A 26,823-nucleotide genomic window follows, 5' to 3' on the forward strand; every position below is an offset into this window, starting at 1 on the left:
TTCTCTTTGATTCTCCTTTGTCTTCTTGTTTTTTGCTTACTACTGTTTTCTGTTGAGTAGATTAACAAACTCCAGTGTGAGGATACTCAGAAGAAAGGCTCTTAAGGTCATGCTCCTATCAGAAAACCTCATACCATTGATACTTTAATGGAAAGCCAGTTCAAAAATCAATCTACATTCTTCTGAGGCAAAATATTCCCAAACATTTTTTATTACAAAGATCTGCCAGCTCCTGTAAGAGCCATGACAAATATTATTTTGTATGGCATTGTATTTTTCCTTTACCACAAAATGCTGAAATTTGGAATAATTAGAGCCCAGGGGGCAAATGGCCCTGGCTCCAGTACTATCTCTGATGAGTGTCACTCATTTCTACCAGCTGATGGGCAGGGGCATGGACTCCCAGCCCAGACAAAGGTTCAATTAATATGAGTAAAACTCTTTCTTGGACTGAAGGCTTCTCCTTTCTAAAGTAAAATTATTTAATGTTATATGTGTCATAAGGTCATGAATAGGTAAAGTGTAAAAAGTGAGTTACTTGGAAATTAACTATAGGTCAACTTATATAACAATGTACTATTAAAGTTAGAAAAAAATGCATTGACTTTTTCTAGGTGTTTTAGGCAACAGCATTCTAATTTTTTTTTACCATTCTAATTTAGAAATTTTTTGTTGCTCATAGATATTGAACTCTGGGCCTGGCTGCTGTCCCTCAGCTCTTCAGCTCAAGGCTAGTGCTCTACCACTTTAACCACAGTGCCACTTCCCCTTTTCTGGTGGATTATTGGAAATAAGAGTCTCACAGACTTTCCTGCCTGGGCTAGCTTTGAACTGAGATCTTCAGATCTCAGCCTCCTGGGTAGCTAAGATTACAGGCTTGAGCCACCAGCGCCCAGCAGAAAAATAGTTGTTTTTTTTTTTAACAATTGTGTTTTTCCAACATCTGCTAATATCTGTTGTTATTTCAGTCTTAGGACATGTTCACTGTTATATGTTATGGATAAGTTTATGTATGCATGCGTATATGTATGTGTGTAGGTGTGTATACATGTACTCACATGCAGCATGTCCTTAAGGAAACCCATTGAAAAGTTTTCTTTTTTTAAATTGTGAAAATACTGTACAGAGGGGTTACAATTACATGGGCAAGATAATGAGTACATTTCTTATCAAGCATTGTTGCTTCTTCCTTTGTTTCCCCTTCCCATCCCTTCCCATCTCCCACTCCCCCTCCCCCCTGCCAAAGTTGTAAAGTTAGTTTTTCGACATAATGTTTTGTACGTCTCATTGTTGCCATGGGTCCACCTGTATCCCTATTTAAATAATTTGTTTTTGCCCTTCCCCTCCACAAATTATACCAACATCAAATACAATGAAAGCAGGGGTTATACCGTGTTGGAGGGACATACAAAGCAACAAAGAAATCATGATCATTCCCAGCATTAACTCACTGAATGCTGTGACATGTTTTGCTGTACAGTAACCCTTGTGTTACATTCCATTGAGTGAAGAGACATGGAGAGTTCTAATTACCAAACACACACACACACACACACACACACACATATATATATATACATACATACATACATATGCATAAATATATGGCCAGAAATTGAAGTTTGGAGCCAGAAGACCAGATTCTGATTCCCTTTCTTCATCATTTCCTAGCTCTCTGAGTTCATATAAGTCACTCAATATAATTGCTTCCTTCAAATGAAAAATGAAGGAAAGAATCTACCCTAATTGATTTGTAGGGCTTTTAAGAATCTCCATTGTAATAACATATGCGAAGTCTTTTGTAGTTTACTAGGCTAGTATAATTCACAAATGTGTGTTCCTATAATATTCAAGTGCTAGATTTGTATTCTTCTGACATGAGATGCCTTAAGACATCCAGATCATAGGCTGGAAATTATTACAGATAATTTGTAGAGGAAAGGAGATGTGAGCTGAGCCTTAATCACATAGTACTTCAACAGGTGAGAATGAGGAGGGAGGGACAATCTTGGGGGCAGGACTAAGAATAAGCAAAAATTCCACAGACGAAAACAAACATGCAAGCATATGACAAGTGATTTCAATATGAATGAGTACAAAGCCTTCTAGGATAGTTTAATACATAGTCAACAGTCCCTTTTTTAAGGGAATCAAAGAAAGACTCAATAGAAACAGTATGGACTCCATTCTTCTAGCATGTTAGTAACATCCATCTGGGACTATTAGCTCTACTAAGACAAAAGCCTTGTTCTCCCTTCTCTCTCTAATGCTTATTACAGTACCTGCTACACAGTAGGTGCTCAATAATCCTCCACAAATGAAAGGTGGGTAGATGGTAATTTCAGCTGCTGTTCTCTGACTGATGTTATCTAAAATCATTGGCCAGGATTGTCTTTTAACTCTCTCATGTAGTGCAGCCCCATCTGCTGTTGGGATTTATGAAATTCTTTGCAATGATGAAAAATAATACTTGGTATGTGTTTTGTACACCTTGTTCCAGAAGACTCCTTACCCCCAGTGAACAATAAAGTGGCCAGTAAGTCATGTGACTACAATGGAACCACTTACCAACATGGAGAGTTGTTCGTGGCTGAAGGGCTCTTTCAGAACCGACAACCCAATCAGTGCACCCAGTGCAGCTGTTCGGTAAGTTCCTGTGTCTTAACATCTCTATTAGTTGCTACCCAAATAAGAGAGCTTTCTCTGTGCTTACATTTTCTGTGAGCTTGCACTGTAAGGTGTTTGAATGAAAAATGATTTGCATTTAAGTCATAAGCATCCCTGCTAATCCAAACTCCCTCATCTCCACCAACTTTGAAAACCTCTATTGGAAAGTTTGAACTCAGGGCTCAAAGCTGTAAAGAATGCTTAAATGCACATGATGAGCTGTTTGAATTGATTTGGACTCTTTTTCATAATAGTTACACCACCCATTCCTTTATTGAAAGGCCTCATATGATTATTTGAAGTCTTGGTATTGCTGTGGATAGACATTTCACTGTCATTCTAGGGCCAATTGATCCAATTCACAAGAAAATGAGATATCAGTTGGTTCCCATCTCTGAAAGTTCTACTAACCTGGTATCCTGTAATGAGAAAATTCTCATGACAATACTTGTCAAATAAACTGGGCATACTCCACAAATAAAGTATACCAAATTATATCTTTCCTTTTGTGCAGTCTAAAGAATATTTTAGGTAGAACCAGATCAAAATGAAACATGAAGGAACGAAGTTAGGTAGAAAAACAACTTTTCTACTTATAAGGTGCATTAAACACTGGTTTGTCAGGGGAAGTTAGAGAATTTTTTCTTAGAATTTTAGAAAAATATGGTATGTCAATCATTTTGAAGAATTTTGATATGGCCTAGTTTTCCTTCTAGCTCTAGAAAGATTTACTTCTGAGAAGTAAGGGCGGGTTTAGGGAATAACATTTTAAAGGCAGACTTTCAGGGAGTGGAAATTATTGCAAGGACAGATAAAACCCCCAGTAAAATGAGTCTTCTTCCTTACCCTGCACTGGATTGAGCTAGGCAAATCAGAATTGAGCTATGAATATCTTGAATAATTTTGTATTACTGCAAAGAAAGCCTGTCTCTTTGGTTTAGGGCAAGCAAAGAGCAGTGAACGGAAAAGAGAGAAGCAAAACTATACTTAGTAGTTCAAAGGTCAGTGACAGCCTTCACAGAATATTTTCTCCCACATTGGACCAGAAGAACTGACTGGGATTGCTAACACTTCTGGCATGGAAAAAAATGTAAATAAGAGAAAACAAAGCATCATAAAATAGACTGAAGTACCAAAACTGATTATGAAAGAGTAGTATCTATCTCAGGTATTGTTAACCTATCGAAGATCATTCTGATTATTGTGTTTTTCTTTGCCAGGAGGGGAATGTGTATTGTGGTCTCAAGACTTGCCCCAAATTGACCTGTGCTTTCCCAGTCTCAGTTCCAGATTCCTGCTGCAGAGTATGCAGAGGTATGTGTCCAACATCCTATTTATGGATTTTTCTATCCTGATTGCTGTACTTAGGAAGAATTCTTAGAGAAAATGAATTTTGTGTGATTGGCTAGTCTGTGATATTTAGAAATATTTTCATTAACAGAAAGAAACAAAGCATAACTTTTTAAGGGCCATGACCTTAAAGAAACTGCTTAGAGTAAGTCAGAAAATGATGGGTAAAATCCATTGAGTACGAAAATGATTTTATCTCTTCTTCCTTAACTCCTTGTATCTTGGCTACAAATGATTATATCATAAAATACAGAAAACTTCTATACAACAGTTTAAATAACAATGGACCTTGCAAATTATTAACAAAGTATTAATCTGAGGGCTTTGAACACTATGTGAGGCAAATTTAGATCTAATTTTAATGATCACACCAAAATGATGACATGTGCAATAAAAGCAAAATGAAGACATCAGCCTTTCAAATTACATACCAAATGAAATTGTCATCTTCTCAAATGAGCCTTGTCTTCTCTTAATTCATTTGTCTCAGTAATGGCACCATTTCCCCTTGTAGATTCCTAAGAGCAGACCTAATCACCTTGAATTTTTTCTCTGTTGGTTCTAATTACCATGGCTATAGGCTGTCTTCCATATCCCTCTATTCTACCATAGACAATATCTTAATATTGTTTTCTTAAATCCAATAAACATTTTTTGAACATCTATCTGTTCAATAGTGTGTTAAAAGCTGAGTTATCTACCAGTCAAGAAAGTACACATACAAGACACTGCTAGAGGATATGGAGTCCTTATGTGAATCATGAAAAGGAACCCCTTAAAGCACTTAAACTGTCCTTTGCCAGAAAAACCTTGTGGATGCATCCCTTTACTTGTAGCACTTTTGTAAGGTATATTCTACACACACACACACACACACACACACACACACACACACACACACACACATACACACACACACACACACACACACACACACACACTGGAAAAGATATGTTCCTTTTTCTTATAGATCACACATTCTACCAGAAAAGACAGAAAAAATAAGTGAATAAATATCTAAATATAAGCAATAGAAGTACTATAAGATAAACAGAAGACTGAAATAGAAAATATGAACTTAAAAAAAATCTTGAGTGATCAGGAATGCCTCTGAGAAGGTGACCTCTTAAACTTCAATCTAACAGATGAAAAGGAGCCATCCATGCAAAGAGCCTGTGGAAGAACATTCCAGACAGAGAGAAAAGTTCAAAGGCCCCAGGCAGGGAAGAGCTTGGAGCATTACAGGAGTCTAAGGAGCAATATGGCTGCACTATGATGGTTGTGGTTGAAACTGGCAAAAGATGAGATGAGGCTGAGGAGGTGAGCAGGAGTCAGACTATACAGGGCTCTGAAGACCATGGGAAGGAGTTGGGATTTTAGTTTTTAGGGCATTGGGAAACCAGTGGAAATTTGTGAGCAAAGCAGGATAAGCTCTATTTGTGAGAACTCACTGGGTCTTGGATGGAGGAAATAACACCAAAGGAGAAACCTTGAATAAAATTACTATCATAACCTCTCTAGAGTGAGAGGCCTGGCTTGAACCAGAGTCACAGTAAAGACCACGTGTTGTGAGAACAGCCTCTGAAGCCACACTGCCTCAATTTGAATGTTAGCTCTGGAAAATTTGAGTTGGATGACTTCCCTTCAACTTTGTAACACTCTTTAAAGATAATGTTTGTCAGTTTTAAGTGAAATGATAAAAGAAAGGATCTACCACAATATATTGAATATAGTGAACACTCAAAAATGGCCTGCATGTAGAACATTGGTTCTCATTGGAATTGTGATGAGTTTATACCTAGAGCAAGAAGAGGAGAGGCAACTTTAATATGCATCCAAGAATAATACTGAGATAGAGGGATAGATAATGCCTATGTATTACTGTCATCTTATTCAAAAACCATAATCTTAATCTCTGTATACCGCTGTCAAAAATACTTTACACTGAGACATATTGTACTTACCATATTCTAATCCCAATTCCAAGAACTTTTCATATATGAACTCATTTAATCTCCTGACGACCCTATGAGGTGAGTGCTGTTACTATCCTATTTCATGCATGAGGAAACTAATGCAAAGTTCAGAATGCAGTGAGCCCAGGAGCTAAGATTTGTATCCTGGCAGCATAGCTCTAGACTCCAGGTTCAGAACCATGGCACTTTGCCACTTACAGGAATGGTCCTTGTTGCCACTAGTATATGAGTCAACATTCTGACTCTAACAGTGAGGCCTCTTATGGCTTGCCTTCTTTTCAGGCTGATATTCTTACATTCACACACTTCACATTTCACCCACATTGCTCCTGGGCTCTTACCCATGAATTTTGTTCTCTCCTTTCCCTCTCAGTGTTTCTCAGTTTCCTAGAGAATGTGTTGAAATTCATATATCTGGACCACACTTACAAATATTCCAATGTAGTGTCCTTGGAGTTGGTCCCAGAGCCTGCATTTTAACTGACCCAGTAATTCTGTCTCATGCAGAATGGTGTTGTGTGCCCCACCACTTTGAGAAAACATTCCAAGAATCATTTGGCCAACTGATGAAAGCCTGGAATGGTGGTTTTACATCTATCTTTAGTTCACTAAAACTAAACATATTACCAAAACCTGAATAAAGTAATACAAAATTAATCCATTTCAATCTCTATTGGGCTAAACTATCTAATTCCAATCATTTGACCACCATTTTTGAGGTGAGAGAATAGCAGCCATTTCATGATAATTAAGAGGAACAAAAGGCAAAATAGCTGCCTTGTGTGAAGTTTGGGAAACAGACATCACAATTATATCTTATTTAAATACTAGAGTTCCTAATTTACAAAATGCTAACTTGTTTTTTGCTCACCATTCCACTTTAGGACACCATAATTGTACTTTTTGGAAAGTACTGCCTTTATTTTGACTACCATTTAATATACTTTCAGCATTATTCCTTTTTATATGCTATTTGTCCAAGCCCTATGAGTAAACATGAATTGTTGCAGGACAATTTGACTTATGCTTCAGTAAGGCCCTGGATCCTTCTAAATCTATTTCTCACCATGTACATCTGTATATTTACCACAGGGAAGTTATTACATTTCAATAAGGAAAAATAGATATTTTGTCTCTCACCTCCCTTCTCATCTTTACCCCAACTTAACTGGAACTTACTCTGAGCAGAAATGTACATGTGGTTACTAATACAGCCAGCTGGGATCTGTAATCCACTTGTTAGGCCAAGACAGTGTTATTTGGAGAAAGGCTTATATGAAATCTAAACTAAAGAACAATTAATAAAAGCAAAGAAAGGAAATCATGAAAAGACAGAATGTTATATTCTCAAGGCCATGGAAGAGGAGAACGTGGGCTGTGAAGCCAGGATGCTGGTTTCACATTGCAAGGCTCTGATCTTCCTGTGTCATTGCATTGGACAAACTACTTCACCTCTCAGAACCTTTGCATTCTCAGCTGTAAAAATGGAGATTATAGTCACCACCCAAAATAGTTGGGAAGATGAACTGAGATGGCACAGAGTTGTAGGAGAGGGACGGGGTAGAGTGATTGCTTAAGAAACAGTCACTATCCTAAAGTTAGGTAGAACTGAACCTTCTCCTCTGTCTCCAATCATTTTGCCTTTTTATTTACCTAATCTCCACAGACAGAGCTTTATTTCTAGTCCTTCTTGTAGTAACAGGTCCTGTAGCTAACTGTCTTAAATTCTCTTGTCACAATTTAAATTTCTCTTATTTTACCAAGTGCTCAGAAGCAGCACATGAAAGTTAATTATTACTGATCGCCTATTGTCCCTTCAGACACTTGACAATTCACTAAATTCTTTGCCATCTCTTCTCCCACTTAAATATAACATTTTCTTTCATCTTTCTTTATAAAGACTAAACCCTACACTATTATAAAGTTGTTTGTTCTGTCTTCAATTTCTTTACATCTTTCAGTTGTATGTAATGTGCTTGAAACTCCTTTGAAGTTCTCATTTCTGAAGCACCTAGTTGTTTTATTCTGTAGAAATGATGCTTTCACAAATGTGTATCTTGTATAAGCATATTACCCAACCAGCAGGGAACTCAGACACTTCTCCCCTGTGCTGACCACCCTAACTGAAGGCCAAATACTGAAGAGAAAAAATAAGCTTTTCAGTGCTGAACTTGCAAACCTCCATATAAAGGGCCCCATTGAAGCAACCTGTCCACACTGTCACCAAACACATATTTGCACCTTTCTACCTGGGTCAGACAGAAATTCTCAGTGCAGACTGAATGTGAGCCTCAGTCTCTGTTGTTTAGACATGTCTACAAAGCTGGGATAGTCGACAGAGTGCTGGCAGGGTGCATGTCATTGCTGGCTCTTCGGCAAACCTCATCTGGAAGGCCAGCCCCAACAGCCACTAGAACCTGAAGGGTGACTTTATCATAAGAAAAAAAATCTCTTTGGAAAGTGTGCTACTGCTATTTTCTAAATGGGCAGGCCTGAAGACAAACCCACACTCATCTTCCCTCCACCATTTGTCTCCTGTTTATCTTGCCAGAGCAAAGGGGAAGACTACTTGGACTGTGAACAAGGTCCAAGTATTTGGGGTAAGCTATTGACTGTATTGAAAGCCAAGTATGTAGTTGATAGATTTGATAGATGGTATATGTATATATATCCATACCATTATATGTGTATGATATGTATATGATATATAAACATAACTACATGATATATCTATAACATTTGTATTTATATACATCTGTCTATTATCTATATCACTCTGTTCTAGGCTGTGTAAACATTTACATGAATAATAACGCAATTGATCCTTGCAATGATCATAAAAAACTCTTTTATCTCCAGTCTACAGATGGGGAAAAGAAGGCAGAGAAGTTAAGTGACCTTCCCAGAAACACACAGTAGTAAATGGCAGAACTGAAAATTGAACCTAGTTTCTCTGACTGCAAAGTCCCAAATTATTTTTTAATTTAATTTTTAAAATTTTTATTAGAATAAATTAATTGTTCCAAGGATTTTCATTGTAATATTTACAATATGCATGTAATACACTTTGATCAAATTTATCCTGTCTTTATTATTCTTACCCACTCAGCCTCTTCACTCATTTTTCAGTTTTAATAGGGTCCATTGTGCTATTTTTATACATATATATGTACTTCTATCATACTGATCCTCAGTTACTCTCTCTTCCCCTTCTTCTCTCCTCTTACCAACTAATTACCTCACCCCTAAAAGCCTTTCTCTTACATTCATGTTTATTAAAATCTTTAGGCTCTGATGCCACATATAAGCACATATATTTGACTTTCTGAATCTGGAGTATCTTGTTTCACATGGTGATCTTCAGTTCCATCCATTTTCTTTCAAATGACATAACTTCATTCTTTATGGATAAGTAATATTCTTCAGTGTGTATATACCACATTTTCTTTAACCATTCAAATACTGATGGGCACTTAGACTAATTCCATAATATTTATCCAGTGTGAATAGTAATTCAACAAAAATAGATGTGCAGGTTATCTATATTGTATGCTAACTTACATCCCTTAAAATATATGTCCAGGAGTACTACAGCAGCACAGGTAGTAGTCCCATTTTTAGCTTTTTGAGAAACCTCTATGCTGGTTTCCATACAGGCTGTACTAATTAACATTAGTGTGTAATGATGTACATGGATTCCTTTTCCCTTGTCCTCAGGAACATTTGTTATCTGTTTTCATGATGAGGTGAGATGGAATCTTAGTGTAGTTTTGCTTTGCATTTCCTTAACCCAGAATGTAACTACTAACTATACTTCTTCTTTTGAAAACTTTGATTTTCAGTCCATTGATTAATTGTATAACTTATTATATAATTTGAGGAGCTTTTTTGTGTTTTGTTTTTTGAGTTCTTTATTCTGTATATTAATCCCTTGCCAGATGAATAGCAGGCATTTTCCCCATTCTGTGAGTTAATTTCTTACTCTGATAATTGTTTAGATATGCTGATGATTTTTAACTTGATATAAACTCAATTGGCAATACTTGATCTTATTTCCTGTTGGAAATTTAATAAATTATCTTAACAAATTCCTTCCTATTAGAACTATTGGAGTCTTATTCAGAAAGTTCTTGCCTGTGCTTATATCTTCTAATGCTTTCTCTGTGTTTTCCTCTAGTACTTTCAAAGTTTCAGGTTTTCCCTTATCTTTGATCCACTTTGAATTTATTTTTGCACAAGGTAAAAGATAAGGTTCTGGTTTCAGTCTGTCACAATTGGATATCTAATTTCCCATACACCATTTGTTGAAGAGGTTATTGTTTATTTTTTAACATATATTTCTGATGCTTTTGTCCACAATCAGATTACCATAACTGCAAATCTGCACCTCTTGCAACAGTCCTGTCTGATCACTGTAGTCCTCAGTGATCATCTCCTTTAAATATTTTGGGATACACTAGTTCACACATATCTTCGTGCATTTTTGTTACTCTAACAAAATACAAGATACTTGGCATTTGTTTAGCTCAGAGTTCTTTAGATTGGAAATACAACATTGAGCTATTTTATTTGCTGAGCTTCTGGTGAGGCCCATGGGTTACTTCATGCATGTAAAAAAATTGAAAGGGAAGTGACTGTTATCAGAGGAACTAAACTAATCTCCCAAGAAACTTGTTAATGCCTCTTAAAGACCCTATCTCCAAATACCACTGTAACTGGCAATCAAAATTTTATGAGTTTCAGTAAGCACAAACCACCAGTAAACTATAGCAAGAGTTCATCATTGAAAAATAAATTTGTGTGTTGTTCATTGTTTTATATATCTTCATTTCTCATTTTGGAAAATCTACAAGTTTAAGAGCTCTATTTTATACCTGTGTCTCCTCTCTTCTACATATTATTAATGGTATATATTGATGATAGATTTCTTAACATAGAAGAGAGTGACAATCACTAAAAGCACTTGCAGGCCTCCAAAATCCGACCTTGCTAGGGAAGCAGAAGAAATGACTAAACTTGCAATTTTTTTCAACACAAGCTCATGTGTTCATCATGAACATTCATTCATCATTCATTTTTCCACCTTGACAAAGCTGAATTCTCTCTTCATGAAATTGAAATATTAATGTAACTACTTCAAGGTAACTGAAACTGGAAGCACCTGCTTAAACGTATTTTTCTTCATTCAAGACAACTTCCACTGTATTTAATGCTTCATTTTCTTACCAAAAAGCAGCAAAATTGCACTTCAGATGTCACCTTGGTTTGTTTGGGAATCATGTGGATAATAGTGGATAAAATAGTTCATTTTTTTCCTAAACATCATTAAACATTAGCAAAATTCTCTAAGTTCTCAAAATCAAAGAAAACTGGAGAAAATAGCATGTCTAACTATAGATCTTCACATATCAGTCTTGAGTTGTTTTTGTACTGGTCCACATCTTCTACAGAAACATCACTATCTCCTGGTCATGATGTTATAACCAAAGGAAAGATTAGCAATACAAAGCATAACTTAAAAATAAGAATCTGATCAAGATGATATTATTCATAAACTGCTTTGTTAAATAGCACCTCTTTTGTAGAACTATTTAAAGATAATAAAAAATTAAAATCTAAAATACTACTGTAAAATATTGAAGAATAAAAAAAAAGACTATCTTGCATAACTGAAACTTTATGCCTGATGACTAACAACTTTGTTTCTGGTGAACATTGTTCTTATACTTAATAAAATTGAATTATACACTTAACATATAACATCTTAAATATTCTTACCACTGTAAAAGAAAACTCTTAAAACTGAATTAATACTTTTTAATTAGTACTTTCTCATCCATAATTCAAAATGTAATAAAATACACTGATTTTTTCAAAGGTATAAAATCCCTGGTCCCCATTTGGGTTCCTTTTATAATGAATCCCCTCAATATAGGGGAACCTTTTAGAAAATTTTTCCATCATTGCCTACCTTTCTTCTAAACCCCAACTAGAATCTTTCTTCTTGCACAGAAACTTTCCAGGTTGTTTTTGTTCTTGCTATATTCCTTGTGCTCAGACTTCATCTCCATAGGTTTAATATCTATTCTAGAACCTTCACCCTTATAAGGTCATTGTGTTCTTTCTTGGAATGTTTTGTGGCTTCAATAGTTCCTTGTAAAAAGATAATCCTTTGGAGAGTGGATAGTCAAGACAAGACAGCATTGACTTTCATATTAAGCTTAACAAATGAATAACCATGGATTTTAATTGACCATCTGTGCTATCCTGTAAGGGTCAATAATTCGCTAACTTTCTGTGGAGCTGGGTTGAGCTTTTTCTATCTGTGAGTCTGGTTCTATGATAAAAATAAAGATTTCCCAGTGAAACATTTTGTAGCCATTCTTTCTTCATGGCTGGTGAAAACCACGATTCCTCAACTTGTATTCTTTCTAACTACTTCAAGGAATGTTACGGCTTCCCAGAACCAAGTCACTGAATGTGCCCATTGCTCATATCAGAACAATTTTCATGAGTTTTATTTCCAACACTTATAGGACTCACTCTGATTTAATGATTAGCATTATAAACAAAAGGCTGAGGTATAGGTCAGGTAGTAGAATACCTTCCTAGCAATTACAAGACCCTCCGTTGAATTCCTACTATCACAAAAAAGACAATGATTTGGTCCTGATAGCTCCTGGTCCTATGTTCCTCTACTTGGGAGATAGAGATCAGGAGGACAGTGATTCCAGGCAAGGCCAATATGGGCAAAAAGTTCCCAAACTCTTATTGCAATAATAAAAACCAGTCATCACAACTATAGCACGACACAAAAATAAAAAGAACGCAGTCCAAGTCAGCTCCAGAATAAATGTAAACCTCTATTAGAAAATGAATGAACGTGGATAGGGCTGGGGATAGAGCCAATACCACTACCACACATACACACACACACACACACACACACACACACACACACACACACACACACACACACACACACACACACACACACACACACACACACACACACACACACAGAACAAACTCAGGTCAGGGACAGCAGTCACATTTGAATATTACCTACCTTGTAACTGTTAAGAGTTCAGGCAAATTGGAGAGTGGGCAAAAGACTCAGGATGACTGCATCCACTTAAAGCTTTGCTTTACCTATTAAAATCAGATCCATTGTCCACCACTTCCACTGGTAGCCCACACTTGTTTGGGTAACTAGAAAGCCAAAGTGGTGTTAATTTAAAGAAATAGGACCTCAGTGCTTCTCATTTCCAGTTTGACCAGTAAATAAACATGAATAAATCATTGAGTATCCATTGCCTTTTTAAAATTTTAATTCATAATGTGGTGACACAGGATTCTATGTAATAAATGGAACTTCTAAACAATCTATTAACTATAAAAATTAGACTTCTTTCAAATGAAGCTGACATCTATCCCTTTTACATTCATTTCCACCAAATAAGAAAATGTGTTTTTATTAAGATGCAAACTTCTTCCCTCCTTTCCCCTCCTCACTTTTTCTTTTTCTCTTTCTTTTTTTCTTTTTCTTCCTTCCTTCCTTCCTTTTTTCTTTCTTTTTTTCTTCCTTCCTTTCTTTTTCTGCCTGCCTGCCTGCCTGCCTGCCTTCCTTCCTTCCTTCCTTCCTTCCTTCCTTCCTTCCTTCCTTCCTTCCTTCCTTCCTTCCTTCCTTTCTTTCTTTCTTCCTTTCTTTCTTTCTTCCTTTCTTTCTTTCTTTCTTTCTTTCTTTCTTTCTTTCTTTCTCTTTCTTTCTCTCTCTCTCCTTCCTTCCTTCCCTCATTCTTTCTTCCCTTCCTCTTCCCCTTTCCCTCTCCCCTTCCCTGTTACCTTCCTTTCTTTCTTTTAAATGAAGTGACCCTTAAACTTACTGTCCTGGTGCCTTAACCTCCCCAGTGCTTGGATTACAGACATGAAACACCACACCTGGCTGCAAATATTTTTACTAAAGAAATTAAATTAAGAGAGGACTGGCATAATTACGAAAGTATCTAAGCTAATTTAGAAGGCCTGAGCTGAAGAAAGAATCTGTTGCCATTTGAGAGAGAGAGAGAGAGAGAGAGAGAGAGAGAGAGAGAGAGAGAGAGAGAGAGAGAGAGAGAGAGAGAGAGAGAGAGAGAGAGAGAGAGAGAGAGAGGAGAGGCTCTCCTGCATGTGCACATGCGTCCAAGACCTTGGATTCGGATAATTTAAAAACAAATGAGTCCCCTACTATAAGAAGCCATACATTTTCTCTTTGCTAGCGGTTTGCTTGTTTAATCCTCTTCTGTAAAACACACACTTGTGAGAGACCCTTAAACTTGGTTTCCCCATGTTTCATGCTTGGAAGAAAGGTAGAGAAAGATTTGGAGGGAAATAAAAGGATGGGGGAAAAGGTAAGGGGAAATTATACACAATGCTTACATAATAATTTCCATGTACTAGGCACTGTTCCACACACTTGGTATAGGCTGATTCATTTAATCTTCACAATTCTATGAAGTAGGCATTGCCTTGTTATAACAATAAGAAAACTGTGACACAAAGAAATTAATTTGTTCCCAAATCACACAGGCAGGAAAAATATAGGCAGGATTTGAATCAAGGCTGTCTACTTCCAGTTTGTTCCCTTAACAATTGTTAAACTATACTATCAATTTATTGATATAAAGCAACACAGGGAACTCTGTTATCTTGGAGACTATTTGGAGTGGCAGAGCTTGTGATGATCATGTTCTCAGGGACGAGGTATGGTAGCAATCCAGCAGACAATTGGGAAGCAAAGATTCCCATTTCTAATGATGAACTTGGATCTGTTTAATCACATCTTATTTGAAAATACAGAGTGTAAGTCCTAGGCATTATCTAGTGAATAGTTGATTTATCTCCTATCTCCTGATTCTTCTTAAGAAACTCATAGACTTCTACAGTACACTTTTTAAAAGTACTTTTCATTTCTTCAGATAAGTCCTTTTGTACTCTTCAGATTTTGCTTGTTACTATTGGCAGGAAGTTCCCTGTTGTCTGTGTCTTTATAGTTTGCAAGGACATATTTTCTTTAAAATGCTAAGAGCCTGTATGGACAGCTCAAACAATAAAGTGCTTTATTTGACATAAAGTATTTTCTAAAGAAAACACAGAAACAAAAACAAAAAATCCAAATGATTATCCAAGACACTGGAAGACTTCTACTACAATTAGCTTATCATGTTTTGGAAACTCAAGTGTTTATCAGTAGGGAAACCTTATGCTTCCTTCAAATTTCAGCACACTTGCTTCCTCACTGAATCTGACGAATTAAATGTTTGGTAGATGTTCCTTAAAGTTATCTTCTTCTACCTGCTCCTTCATCTGCAGCTTGATTACTGAGTACTGGTAATTAAGTGCTTTGTATAGAGGCTGGTAAATAGTAGGTAAAGATTTCACCTACACTCTCCTGCTTTCTCTCAGAAGCCATTTCACTATTTGCCCAAGTCCTGCTGGTTTCAACTCATTGTTCTGAAAATATAAAGATCACTTCCTCTCGGGGATTCATTTCATTTCTATTTGCCTTCTGATTAGAGTGACTATATCATTTACCATCTCAAGCCACTTTTGGAAACAAAAGGGGGAAATCGTGATAATTATCCATGCCAGAAAAGAATACACAATAAAATTACATTATCCCAGATAAATTGGACCCTATAGCCACCCTATTTCTGATGTCTTGTGTGGTTCAGAAGTGGCCACATGCTGGCGTAGTTTTGCTGTCTGATACTTATCTTTGTGGGTATCTCAGAGTCTCCTTGTACACTTAGTCTTTTGAGAAAATAGGATTTACTTCTCTGACCTGCTCAAGCCAACTGAGATTAATGGAAGCCTTGAAAGTTATAAACAGTCTGAATTTCAGCCTAACTTTTGACCATTTTTCAAATACTTGTTCTCCATTTCTCCCATTACCAGAAAGCCAAGCCATTTTGGCTCCATAGGGTACCACTCAGAGTATAATTGAGGTTTGAATAAACAACACATGTGGCTTTTAAGGTTAAATGAACATTGTTTGACATACAGTACACCAGAATTGTTTTTCATTTTGGTTTAAAAAATTGGTTAAAATTACATCTTGTTGCTTCTCGGAATTAACTACAATCCATCTGTCTCCATTAGAATCACTGGATTTTCTTTTTACACAAAAAACCTTGGCTGAAAGAAAAAGGCTCCATATCACTCAAGATAAATTGTCCAGTGAGTCAGGAAAAAAGGCAAAGTAATAGCTTTTTAGGGTATTTGCTGCCTATTTTTCTCAGGATATAATATCTAAGATTATAAATTGATATACTGTATGTATTTTTAGTTATACAGACATATGCCTTTTTAGTCTGAAAACTATTCATACCAATTCAAAGATCCTTTCAGACTAATTGTGGTTTAGATTAAATAAGGTAACTAAAATTTTAATTTTAGATAGTCATTCTGATGACTTTGAAAGCTCAAAAGCAAAAGAAATACTAACAGTTCTCAGTATTTATCTATTTTCATATAGTATATTATAAATTATTTATAACTTTAGTGCATATGCATACATCCATGTATATGTGTACATACTTAGAAGGAATGGCTCAAGTAGATTTCAGTGAAGGAAAATAGTTACAATTTAGGTACTCATCTGTCTACAAGTGATCAGGTTTTCACATATAGGTTGTGACACATTCATCTGAACTTGGGTTCCAGGGGATTAATCTTCTATTGTCATGCTTGACACCGCCTTGCCTCATTGGTTTGCCATTTTACCACTTTGCTTATTTGTAACAGGGACTGTATGCTTCTACACCTCCATGTTCTGACTGGCCTCCTTAATTAGAAGCGTCTTTAAACTCCAGTGCCTAAATGCACATTGCACTTCTGAGAAGATCATGTTAATGAAGCACTTTCTGTTAATGCCAATCACAAAATCTTTTTAAAAAAAGATACTTAATGAAAGGAGACGTTCTATGACTTTCATTTGTAATTTGTTTTCTCTTTGAGCTACTTAGATCCAAACAGAAGCCATATCCTTTGAATTTTGCACTTCATTTTGCCAATTGCTGGGGAATCTTTCTCTTTTCTAATCTGCTTTCTAGTCAATTTTCATTTGACTTAAACCTACCATTGCCAACTAACACAAGACAAGAGAATCTTAAGTTTCTTGGTCACTGTTAACATCATCCTGCAGTTCTTAAGATCGGGAGCCTAATGCCCATTTACATTGTTTTCTTCTCTGCTTTCAATCATGATTTAATCATCCAGCAGTCTTGCCATTTGCTTCATATTTTGCAGTAGTTTTTTTTTTTTTTTGGTTTTGGTTTTGGTTTTTGTTTTTTACCTAGGTGATCTATCACTTATCACCACAGCTGCCTCCTGCTTGGCCTCACAGCTTCCAGTTGTTCTCTGGCTACTCTACATTCTGTTGCCAGAAAGAAGCTTCCATAAATACCATATAGACCCCCTACATCAAAATTCGTAACAGAATCACTTGCAAATTCTTCTGCCTGTTTTTGAAGTCCAGAGGGTATTCCTATTCCTGTTTACCTTAACAGCTCATTCACCCACTCTTCCTTTTCTTCCTTCCTCTCCCCCTTTCCCCCACCCTCCCTCTCTCTCCTCATGAAATTACTAGCCCCAATTCTCTTTTTTCTACATCTGAAGTTGTTCATCAAGCCACATCTTGCTTTCTGCCTCCAGAGTGTGACTTGCTTCCAAAGCTCTGGGTCTTAACAAATGCCGCTTCCTTCCATTCAGATTTTCTCTGCTCACATCACTGTCTGCTTATATCCTGTAGCATCTATCTCTAAAAATGGCACTCAGTTCTCTTAGGAATCTCCCCATGATTACATCTGACTGCTTACTTCTCCCATTCAGTATCTCCTAAGCATGCATATTCCATTTGTATTTTGAAAGGTTGATCTGCATATAGTCTTATGTTTGAAATAAGATTTTTGTTATACCTCCGCCAGGGAGCAAATATTCTGAGTTCAGGAGTCCAGTCTTGTTTTCGCTCTTCTTACTGTGTCATATTGGTGTTAAATACCAAGTTAAATACCAAGATTCATTCAGATACATTTTTAAGTTTGAAGTACTGAGCCTGAACACGAGATCTTATGCTTGCTTGGCAAGTGGCTCTACTGTATTTAGCTACATCCTAGCTCTATTCTAATGCTGAATCTTGGACATTATTTCCTAGTCACAGCCAAAGAAGAAATAATCCTCCCTCTTTCAGTAGTCAGAGTTCCCATAGGTATTCATGCATCTTCCCTCAGGTGCAGAATAAACAGAAAGAGGAGAGTGTACTGGCTGAATACTTTATTCTGTATTTTAATGTAGTTTAATTTAGTACATGTATTGACCACCTGATATGTATTCAGCAATCTGCCAAGTGGCCCAACCCAATTATTCCCAAACTTCTCTGTTCATTAAAAACCCCTGGAGAGCTCATCAATCCCATCCAACTAGTCTTCCTCTCAGAGTTTGTGATTTAGTAGGTCAAGGGTAGAGTTTGAAATTTTGCAAGTCTAACAAATTCCCAGATGATACTAATGCTGTTATTTATGGGCCATATTTTTAGAAATAGTTATTGAAAAGATACAAAGGTAGTCTAAGACATAGTCTCTCATTTCAGGGGATTTTTCAGTCTGTCCAGGTAGATAAACAGGCTAACAATCATTTAACAGCAGAAAATATAATGTCTTACTTTTCATTCATTTATCAAATATGCCCATCACTGTTCTAGGTACTGGGTTACTACAGTGAATAGAACAGACAAAAACCTTTGTTTTTTGGTGGAAATTGTGTATTAGAGGGAAGCAGCCAATGAAAAAATAAGTAAAGCATAAAAATATAAGCTAATGATATATGCTGAGGGATAAAATCAGAAAGAAAAAAAATATTAAAGGAGAGCTGAAATTTTATAGGATGGTCAGATGTTCCCAATTCCATCTTTGGTAAATAGTTATCGAGTAACTACTATGCGTTGAGAACTGTTATAAATGATGATGATATAGTCATGAATAACACAAAGAATAAACCTTGCCCATACAACATGGACACATTTGTTTGGGAACCAAGAAACCTGGATTTTTTGGTGTTAATCTTCACATGCTTATTTTTTGTATTAATATATTTAGTTATTTTTTAATTGTCAAGGTGTACAGTGGGGTTACAGTTACAGAGGTAGGGTAATGAGTAGATTCCTTGTCATTTGACTATGACAAGGGCCTCGGTTTCTTCATCTGTTCAGTGGAACAGTTAGACAAAGTTATGCCTAAAGTTTTCTACATTTTAAGGCTATGGGATACTAAATCCTTTAGGCCATCAGAAAGAAGAGTATTTGGGGAATACTTCTAAGGAAGGAAAACTCTAAATTACCTAGAGGTAATTTCAAAAGAAAAATATCATATGCTGAAGCAAGGAAGCAATAATGGGGGCTCAGTGCAGAGGAAGGAGAGCAATAGGTTCATAATCAAACTGATGTTTTAAGATTACACCCGTAAAACTCCTCATTCAAAGATGCTCTTTGAGTCATGAAGAGTTAAAGCCATGCTTTGTTATAAGTAGCTGTCCCATTCAAATATTGCTATCAAACTAATTTCAAATGTTTTCAAGCCCTAAAAGATAATGGTATTATGTAATATCCTCTGAAGTTATTAACACATGCTTGAACTAGTAACATGTTACTATTTAGTTTTAAGTATTTGAAAGTTTGGAAGATCTATTGAAGTGTAAAACACTTTATTCTTTCATAGCTCATAAAATATCTAGTTGAATGTTGTGTTTATCTGCAGAGAGAGAAAGAGAGACAGAGAGAGAGAGATTAAATAGTATTCATTTCGAGTGCTGCATATATCTCAAAGACCAGGCTTCTTTTCCCCTCTGCTTGCTTGAACATAGGTAACAAAATGGTCTTGGAAAGTATCCTATTGTTCTTGGGTTTTAATCAGCTAAGAAATATCCATAAGTTCTGTGTTTCTTACTCCAAAGGCTTCACATATAATCTTCCTTTTAAAAGATTCTGGAAGATAGCAGTGATAAGGGTTTGCTGTCTGAAGAGTGGGTGATATAGACCTAAAGAGGGGTGTGTCAGGCAAGAATAACAGTGAATATCTTGGATATTTGTGGAGAGCTTTACCTTTACTATCAGATCAGGTCATAACATCTCAGAGATATCATAGTGAACATAACAAATAGTGACAAATCAAATCTTCAAAATTCATTGTTTAATGATACTTTTAAACATGAGTTAAATATGATCTGCAAAATAATTGTCACCAGAATCAAATAATCAAAAATGACAATGATTACTCTATTAAGGTGAGAAGTGATTATTTCCCCCTTTATATTTCACATTCTGGATAATGTTACCAGATGATCTGTTGAGAAAGTGAGAAGTTTCTTCAGAGTTATTTTGAAGCCTGAGGCCCACCTAGAGATTTAGTCAGAGCTGTTTCTTGAAGGGCAGCCACAAGAGATAAGGCATCTTGAGAATTTTAGAATCACAGTTCCAAAAATGTGGCTGGATCATAAGGGTGATAGTTTTCCCTTCTATGTATGTATGATTCTTTCTTTATTCCTTTTTAATAAACAGGAGATGGAGAATTATCGTGGGAACATTCTGATGGTGATATCTTCCGGCAACCTGCCAACAGAGAAGCTGTAAGTGTGAATAGCTCAAATAATTCAGCACTCCACAGCATCAGGCCAAGCTTTCTTCTTCCCATGGCTACTATCCCAGCAAATCCAAAAAAGGGCCCATTTTTCTTTCCCTTAATCAGAAAGTTAAATGACATCATCACTAACCTATAACCATTTAAATGCATAATTGGTAAATAGGGCAGGAATACACACACACACATACACACACAACACACACACAGACACACACACACACACACACACACACACACACACACACACACACACACACACACACACTAACTGTAGCCCTTCATGTAGATGATTTGCCAAATCTTTGTCTTCTGTAAGGAATACCTTTTTGTGCGATTGTGCTACTCTTTAAGTAACATTTGATTGACACCTTGGACATGTCCACATGTTTCTCATAAGCTTTAAAGCTCTTTGGTCATGTTGTGATCAGGTTATCTTCCCTTCATTCTGCTATATCTCAGTTCTGTAGAAGCATAAATCTCAGAATAAGCTTGATGTATGGCCATATTGCTACTTACAGTAGTAGTGGGTTTGTTCCTTTGTATCTTGACGTAATAAACATAACAGAGCCCCTCTTTAAAAGCACATGCCTAAGAAGAGTTATTCTTCAAATATATTAGAGTATGAAAAGGAATTGTCCCATTTCAATGAAAGAAAAATATTAAAGGACTTAGGAAATATTCACTTATGTTCAAAAGTGTTTGCTGTTCATAAACAGGTGTTCATTATATACTTACTTACAGAAGCTTTGTTAAATATACCAAATCTATAAGACCTTTTGCAGTTGTTGAAACTTTGTGTGCATATATATGTGAATGTGTGTGAATGTATGTGTGCAAATGTATGTGTGTATATACACATAATCTAGAAGGTCACATACCAGTGTGTTAAGAATGGTAATCTTGGAGTGGTAGAAATGGACAAGAGGAAACTTTACTTTCTCTTGTATTATTTGAGGTTTGTATTGACTTTACTTTCTCTTGTATTATTTGATGTTTTTCCATGAACCTGAGTTCATTTTATGATAAGTAAAATTAAAGTGATTTTGTAAAGCCTTAGGAACAAATTTTCAGCAAACATTGCAGATAAGATAGGGCTTGAGAAATTATAAAGCAGGCCTCAGGATAGTGAGGATGTGAGGAAGGGGTTCATAGGGCTTGTGATTGAGTAATTTAGACATGACAGTGCTGCTTAGACTTGGCTTCCCAATCATCACTTGGGCCAGTCTGGCCTGCATACCCCCTGCTTGCCAACACCCAGCCAAAGCTTCACGGGATGAAGTACTTCCTATTTGCTTTAGTTACTAGTAGTATTGCTTTTTAGACGTTGCTTTTTCTAAATGAATGTAGGAGGGTTGTGTGTGGAGTAGAGACTAGTATCCTGAATGAACATCTCACAATAACAGATCCATCACATAAGAGACAGTGTATATCTCATTTGCTGGTTAATATAGACACTGAGGGAAGATTTTCTCCATTCAACTTTGTCTAATTTATAGTGGGATTACTTCCAGGTCCTGACAGGTGATGATATCAGTCTTAGTTTTCTGTAGCATGAGTTTCTTCTTTTGCTCAGCCCCAGCTTGTCATTGTGGTGATGGTGTATAAGAATTTGACAGTTGCTAAATTAGTGGTTGTCAATTAGCTGTGATTCCCAAGAAAATTTAGATCTCAATCACTTTAAGATATTTGGCCTCCATAGTAAGCACTATGCTACCTCAGAGATCTTGCTGATAATACCAGTAAGTAGCCTTTCTTCTTGACTTAATTTTATGCTGCCCACAAACCTCATCTCTTGACTTACAGCTCTATTATTCTTTCTAAACTATCCATGGGGAAGGACTTACTTGAAGACTTTTGTAGCAAAAGACATTAGGTACACAATACAGGACCTTGAGATAGTGACTGATTTTCAAAGGACTCCAAAAATCCTATCTTTAGAAACAAACATTTGGGACTGGTGGAGCAAAATGACCAGATGGTTTCACTTTATTGTAAGTAAATGTTTTCCTTTGTTCTGAAAAGGATAGATATTGTGGGATATGATTTGAATAATACATACCATCTGTAGTCAAGGAAAAATATGTACCTGGCACATAGTAGGCACCCAATAAATAAATACATGTTGAATGAATGGGCATAGAATATACAGTAAAGTATGTGTGGGGATGGAGGTTAGGGGGAGCTTTGCATTAGTTTTAATAACAAGAGTTTTTCTCAGGAAGAAATTCTTCAGTTTTCTTTTTTAATAAGTTTTTTTTATTGTGATAATACTGTACAGAGGGGTTACAGTTACATGAGCAAGACAATGAGTACATTTCTTATCAAGCATTGTTGCCTTCTTTGTTTTTCCCCTACTTTCCCTTCCCTCCCACCTCCTCAACTACACTCTCCCACCCCCGCCTAAATTGTAAAAGTTCAATTTTTTGTTTCCTGAAAAGTCTAAAGTGAGAAGATAAAAAGAGAATCCCTCCTAAATACTCTTTTTGGGCTTAACTTCTATATGGGAATAAAAGTCAGACCTTATCCACTAGTCTGTTCCTATTTGCAAGAAACATTTAAAACTCCACTTCTACAGAAACATAACTGATTGGTGTATTTTGCCAAGTGGGGTGAATGCTATCAGCTTACTAATTTTGTAAAGCAAATAAGAAAGAGAAACAATGGCTTAATTGTATCACCTTTGTATAAACCTAAGACATTTTAATTTCCAGGTCATAATTCCACACACAAATCATTCCTTGTGTGTGTGTGTGTGTGTGTGTGTGTGTGTGTGTGTGTGTGTGTGTGTGTGTGTGTGTGTGTGTGTGTGTGTGTAAAAGCTAAGCAAGCATGGAAGCAAGCATACATGATTTTGTTTGGGACAACAACCAGGTTCTGATATTTTTCCCCGACCCCAGTAAATTACATTGAATTTAACCATTAGAGAAATGAAAGAGTCTGAGATTGAAACATATGAAAAGGTTTTAAAGGTTCATGTCTTATTCATGCTGTCAGAATAGTGGTTTGGGAAAGAAACTTGCTTTAAAAGTCTTCCAACCAGGGATAGCTACATCTTAGTAGTGATTGATGTTTTCATGGCTGCCTGGATGAGAACAGATTCTGAAGGCGCAAATGAAACTTCTTTCTGCAATGCTAAGGGTGGATCTTAAGGACTTTTGCATGCTAGTCAAACACTCTCGCACTCAGCTACATGCCTAGCCCTTAAACTTTTTAAATTTTGAGATAACTCTAGATTCACTTGGAATTTTAAAAAATATTAAAAAGACTCTTATGCCCTTTTTTTGCCCAGTCTCTCCAATGCCAACATCTTGTGAATTCATAATACAATATTATAATCATTAAAGGTCCTTTTATAGCTCTTGCCATACTCTGGTTTCCAGTTTCTGCCAATAAAATCCTTAAACCTTTTTGAAAAAGATAATTGATATGAAAATTGAAAAGTTATACTTATTAATGAGGTACATGTGATGTTTCAATAAAGTCTGTATTCTGTCATATTAAATATACCTATCACATCATTTTTAATGTAAACTTTCAAAATTTTTCTCTGGCTTTATGAAATATACAGTTCATGAATGTTATCTATAATCAACCTGCAGTGCAAGACTATACCAACAATTTTTGTTCATATCTAACTTGGTAGCCATTGACTAACTTTTCCCACTCTCTCCCTCCCTGTATACTAACAGACTCTGATAACCACTATTCTACTCTCAATTTCTATGGCATTGACTTTTAAAAATTCTGCACATGAGAAAGGACACACAAACCCTTATATCTTAAACCTGAGAACAAATAAGGAAGTAGTATATACATTGGAGAGGATATTTCAATATATTTTTGGAGAGGATTTTTGACAATAGAAAAGCAATATTTGTAGAACCACCTTAAAGTCCTGAAATATTTTTCAGTCCTTTAAGACAGAAAATTATGAATAGCAAAATAATGAACAAAATAAAATACAGCATAGCATTCTGGTCATTTCTAAGAAACTGATTTTGACCTGTACTCTCAAGTAGCCTATTTGCAACTAGTTTTTAAGATAGCTTTAATTTCACATTCAAAAAGTTGGCTACAATCTCTTGCTCAAAGTTTTAAACTCAAAATGGCTCCTGATAAGTCTTTCTTATTTGTTTAGTGCTAATGACTCAAAAAGTCATTATCCCCAAGTCAAAATCACACACCATCATATCCCACTCCTCAAACAGAAGATCATTGATATCAGTGATTTTCCATGTTGGCTTTAAATTACAGACATCTGGAGAATAGAGAAAATCCTGATGCCCAGATTTCTTCCCATACCAATTACATCAGAACCTCTAAGAATAGGACCCAGTTATTAGCTTTGTGATGGCTCCCAAGATGATTATCATGAGTGGCACAATGGAGAGCCAGTAGTATATAACGCTGTAGCTGAGAGAACTTTTATGTCTAAAAAAATAACCCTTCAAAGCAGCTTTCAGCCAAGTGTTTGTAGATCACTCTTTCTGCTCTTCCTCTTCTTTCTTTCTCACATCCCTTACTACTCAGTGTCTCCCCAAACTCAACCTTCATTGCATTTTGAATAAAGTACTTCTCCCATCTGGTCTTATTTTCTAATTCTGTACAACAAAGATTGACAAGGTAAAGTCCTGAGATGGTGCTCAGCTGTGGGAGGGGGGCACTCATCTACAGGACAGCCTCTTATCAAAACCCTTAAGGCTTTTATTTTTAATTTTTTGTCTTGAATCATTTTCTGAAATACCAGTTCCTGGTGCTGAAGAACAGCTTTTCATTTTGTGCTCACCATCATGAATCAGAGAACTTCTTGTACTTGCAACTTATCCTGGGTCAGTGACTCTAATTCTGTCCCTTTCAACATCAATGGGACACCTACCAGGCAAACTATCTTTTCTGTGTTCCTTTGGAAAACTTCACCAAACTCCAGAAAGGACAGAACAATCTGTAATGGCCTGTGTGGAATGTGAGTGCTTATGGCAGAAAAAAAAGACATCTGAGCCATTGTGGGAATGAAAAATATTTGTACTGAGAATCTTGTCCATATGCACTTTAAAAAAATGAGGAAAATTGTATTTGTGTGAATTCTTATGGCAGTGCACCAGGAAGGGCATATAGAGAATGTTTTCTTTCAAAAGACTAAAAAAGGTCTACTTATTCCAGCTTCTATTCACTCTCCTTCCTCCAGAGAGAGCAATATTAGCTCTCAAAGCTAAATTAAATGTTTGACTCTTTTTCAAATGTTCTCTACTATTTCTGTCACTAAATATAAGAACCTTCCAATTTCCTATGAAAATTTATAATGGATTTCCCCTCTTCACCCCTAACAGTTACCCCCTAAAATGGTTAACATTCTTTTGCTTTTCCCATTCACTTCATCCTCTTCTATCAGGAATCTACTTCAGCTTTTACAAGAGAGGTAGGGAGCAGAATGGTTTGTTGATTTAGGTGTCTTGAACCCTTGCTGAAAGAATAATGCCTTATTTATACTGCACATTTTTTAGCTTTCCTTTAAAATGGCAGTTTCATTGATTTAACAATTATTAATGAGACTATTGTACATGTTAGGGACTCTTCTTTGCACTGAGAATAGAGCAGAGAACAGTACAAATGCCAGGGCTCTTTGGAGGTTATAGTCTAATACTGTTATTTCCTTCCTATGCAATAGTTACCTATGGAATGCTTACTTATGATTTTATACCATTGCCAGTATTTAAGTTCATCTTGTCAATACTATACTTGACACTTGACTCTCTTCTTTTCCTCTTCTCCAGTTCGCCATAGACACCATAAGGGTTCAGTACTTTGAAAGAGTCCTAATTAGGTCTCTATTATTAAAAAAAATCTCCCACATACCCACTTCTTTGGCTTACCAAATAAAGTGTTCACTCCTTAGCTTGTCATGTAAAGTCTTCTATGATCTGGCTCTAATCCTCTTTTGGAATGTTATCCTTCAACTGTTCCCTTTTATGGACTCTATGTTCTCTGCTACACCTTCTCAGCTTGGAAACCTCTGCTTGGAATATTCCCCACAAAATGCCTGTAAAAAGCATACCCACTTTTCACAGCCCAGGCCACCATCCCTCTCTGATTAGCAGCTCTCTTTCTTCTCCTGATTTACACAACATTTGAAATTTCTCCTGTGTACTCTGTCACCTTCA

The 26,823-nt window shown here is 36.2% G+C and overlaps 1 protein-coding gene across 4 annotated transcripts in view; it reads left to right on the plus strand.

Annotated features, from left to right (window-relative positions):
* The window catches only part of Chrdl1 (chordin like 1), a 121,260-nt gene that overhangs the window by 74,931 nt on the left and 19,506 nt on the right, over positions 1-26,823 (plus strand). For 2 of the 4 annotated variants that reach the window (XM_070039904.1, XM_070039906.1), the window contains exons 5-7: positions 2,501-2,646; positions 3,888-3,981; positions 20,584-20,651. In XM_070039904.1, the coding sequence (XP_069896005.1) occupies positions 2,501-2,646; positions 3,888-3,981; positions 20,584-20,651 (308 nt within the window). The remainder of the gene's footprint in view (positions 1-2,500; positions 2,647-3,887; positions 3,982-20,583; positions 20,652-26,823) is intronic. The other 2 variants (XM_070039905.1, XM_070039903.1) reach the window with 1 other exon arrangement.

This window comes from Dipodomys merriami, unplaced genomic scaffold, assembly GCF_024711535.1.
Source record: "Dipodomys merriami isolate MVZ:Mamm:240054 unplaced genomic scaffold, mDipMer1.0.p SCAF_3, whole genome shotgun sequence".
NCBI lineage: Eukaryota > Metazoa > Chordata > Mammalia > Rodentia > Heteromyidae > Dipodomys > Dipodomys merriami.